The 1,296-nt window shown below is 41.9% G+C and overlaps 1 protein-coding gene across 1 annotated transcript; it reads right to left on the bottom strand.

The window, feature by feature from the left end:
• Positions 1-137: 137 nt before the first annotated feature.
• Positions 138-842, bottom strand: LOC103311552. The gene has a single exon (XM_008191197.1). It carries the CDS (start codon positions 840-842, stop codon positions 138-140), a length of 705 nt encoding a protein of 234 aa, XP_008189419.1.
• Between the last annotated feature and the right edge of the window lie 454 nt (positions 843-1,296).

Genomic DNA, 1,296 nt, shown 5'->3' with positions numbered 1-1,296 from the left:
CAAGATGGACATAGTGACGTTTAGACTTGAATGTAAATTGTGACAATGTGTTTGGCGTATGATTAACTCAGTGAGATGCTAGGTCCACTCGCTTCCATGTCACGGGCTTGTATAGAAAATGTGTCTTTAGTGGCATTCTAGGAAACACCCAACAATTTGACGGCTGTATCCGAATCGTTGTGTAGAGGGAGCTGTGTGACGCGATGCTCCAATGGTACTTTCTCTAGAATGGCAGGACAATTACTTGCCCATTTCCGTAGCTTAAATCCACCACGTTCCAGTAGACTATTCAACTCCTGTTGAAGACATAATAATTGGTCGGTTGTATCCATACCGGTCATTACCTTATCCCCATAAAAATCACGTTTCAACAATTTGGACGCGACTGGATATGTGGCCTCCTCATCCTCAGATAGTTGTCTTAACGTGCGAAGGGCTTGATACGGTGACGTCACCATCCCGTATGTGACTGTGTTTAAACGGTACGGTATAACTGGTCCAGTTAGCTCATTGCGCCAGAGTATGCACTGGTATGGACGATACTTATGATGTATGAGCATCTGTCGAAACATTTGCTTTATATCGGCACTGAAGACATACCTAGAAAACCGAAAATTTATTAAAATACAAATAATATCCTTTTGGAGTTTAGGTCCCTTTAGTAGATAGTCATTTAATGCCAGACCACTGTCCATGATACTTGACCCATCAAAAACCACTCTAAGTTTTGTAGTGGTACTCGTTGGCCGGCAGATGTGGCGATGAGGTATGTAAATCACTGGTTGGTGCTCGTCATGTGGTAGTACTTTTTCCATGTGATTTGAATCTTGGTATTCTCGCATAAACTCCTTGTACTGAATACTGATGTCTGTGTGTTTGGACAAGAAAGCCTCCACTTGGTTTAAGCGTCGAAGTGCATAAAGTATGAGTTATTGTTACTAGGTATATCTTTCTTAAAAGGCAAGTGTAGTACATATCGTCCTCTACTGTCCCTTGCGTGTGTGTTCTGATAGTGTTCTTCACACATTTTTTCTTCAGCTGACATCGTGGATAGTCGTGGCACCTCTTCCAGTTCCCAAAAATGTCTTAATGTTCTATCCAACGATGCAATGGCACAACTAGTGACCACACGGCTAGCTGTACTTGGCAATTGTGTCTGTTGATTTGATTGCATTTCAGTAGTGCCATAAATAATCCAGCCAAATTTGGAGTTCTGCAGTGTGGGTGTATTTGCAGGTCCACTGATCTTACCGTTTTTATGCAGTCCATAAATACTTCAGCTCCTATTAATAGATC

Source organism: Acyrthosiphon pisum, unplaced genomic scaffold (assembly GCF_005508785.2).
Source record: "Acyrthosiphon pisum isolate AL4f unplaced genomic scaffold, pea_aphid_22Mar2018_4r6ur Scaffold_5877;HRSCAF=6438, whole genome shotgun sequence".
Classification (NCBI taxonomy): Eukaryota; Metazoa; Arthropoda; class Insecta; order Hemiptera; family Aphididae; genus Acyrthosiphon; species Acyrthosiphon pisum.
The sequence above is the reverse complement of the archived record's forward strand: the minus strand, read 5'-3'. Positions and strand labels throughout refer to the sequence as shown.

What these genes read in the sequence shown, in the direction of transcription:
- LOC103311552 (XM_008191197.1), bottom strand. Translation starts at nt 842, where the DNA reads ATGCGAGAATACCAAGATTCAAATCACATGGAAAAAGTACTACCACAT.